At 46.5% G+C, this 708-nt stretch overlaps 1 protein-coding gene across 1 annotated transcript in view; it reads right to left on the bottom strand.

The window, feature by feature from the left end:
- Window positions 1-379: 379 nt before the first annotated feature.
- The window catches only part of LOC104528941 (TOX high mobility group box family member 2-like), a gene marked incomplete at its 5' end in the record, with an annotated part of 11659 nt that continues 11330 nt past the window's right edge, over window positions 380-708 (bottom strand). Inside the window, one exon of the mRNA XM_010173098.1 lies at window positions 380-416. Coding sequence (XP_010171400.1) covers window positions 380-416 — 37 coding nt within the window. The remainder of the gene's footprint in view (window positions 417-708) is intronic.

Here is a 708-nt window from a genome sequence, read left to right as displayed (position 1 = left end):
GCAGTTCACTAGGAAAATAGTCTGTAGCTAAGCTGATGGCAAGCAGAAAAACCGTGTCCTTACTTGATATTTTTTGTTGGTTTTTGCATTTATTTGTTTTATTTTTTTATTGTTTTTCTTTATTTTTTTTTGTTCTTCATGATTTATGAGGTTTTGGGCTTCCATGGAAAGTAGATTTTTATTTTTATTTCTTTTGTTTTTAAGAGTTCAAAAATAATCAAAGAAAACTGCTCTTAGAGCCTGGAAATGAAGCCAGCGACGAGGTGCAGTGGTAGCTCTCTCGTCCGTACGACTTGCCCGGTGCCTCTCTGGGTAGTCTGTAAGATAGACCCTCTCAAGTGTCCTTCATCTGAGCCTCCTTGAGAAGAGATGTTGAGTTTTAGGTGAGGTAGAGTGCCTTGTCCCTTGGCAGCATGCTGTAGGAGAAACGAGAGGGAGAAGGTGAGATGGTCAGGGGGGAAAAAGTCACCTGGGGGAGCTGAAATTAGCCTGGTTGCACACCTGTTCGCACACGTGGTCACACACCTGGTCGCACACCCTTTCCCAGCCCTGCCGTGGTTTTTATGGCACTCCGTAATGCAAGGCATGAAGTGGTCTGCACTGAGGGATGGCTCATCCAGTCCCAACCCCCCTGCCATCAGCAGGGACACCTTCCCCTAGACCAGGTTGCTCAAAGCCTCATCCAGCCTGGCCTTCAACACTTCCAGG

The sequence above is a fragment of the Antrostomus carolinensis genome, unplaced genomic scaffold, assembly GCF_000700745.2.
Source record: "Antrostomus carolinensis isolate BGI_N321 unplaced genomic scaffold, ASM70074v2 scaffold12308, whole genome shotgun sequence".
Taxonomy (NCBI): Eukaryota; Metazoa; Chordata; class Aves; order Caprimulgiformes; family Caprimulgidae; genus Antrostomus; species Antrostomus carolinensis.
This window is presented reverse-complemented; position numbering and strand designations above follow the sequence as displayed.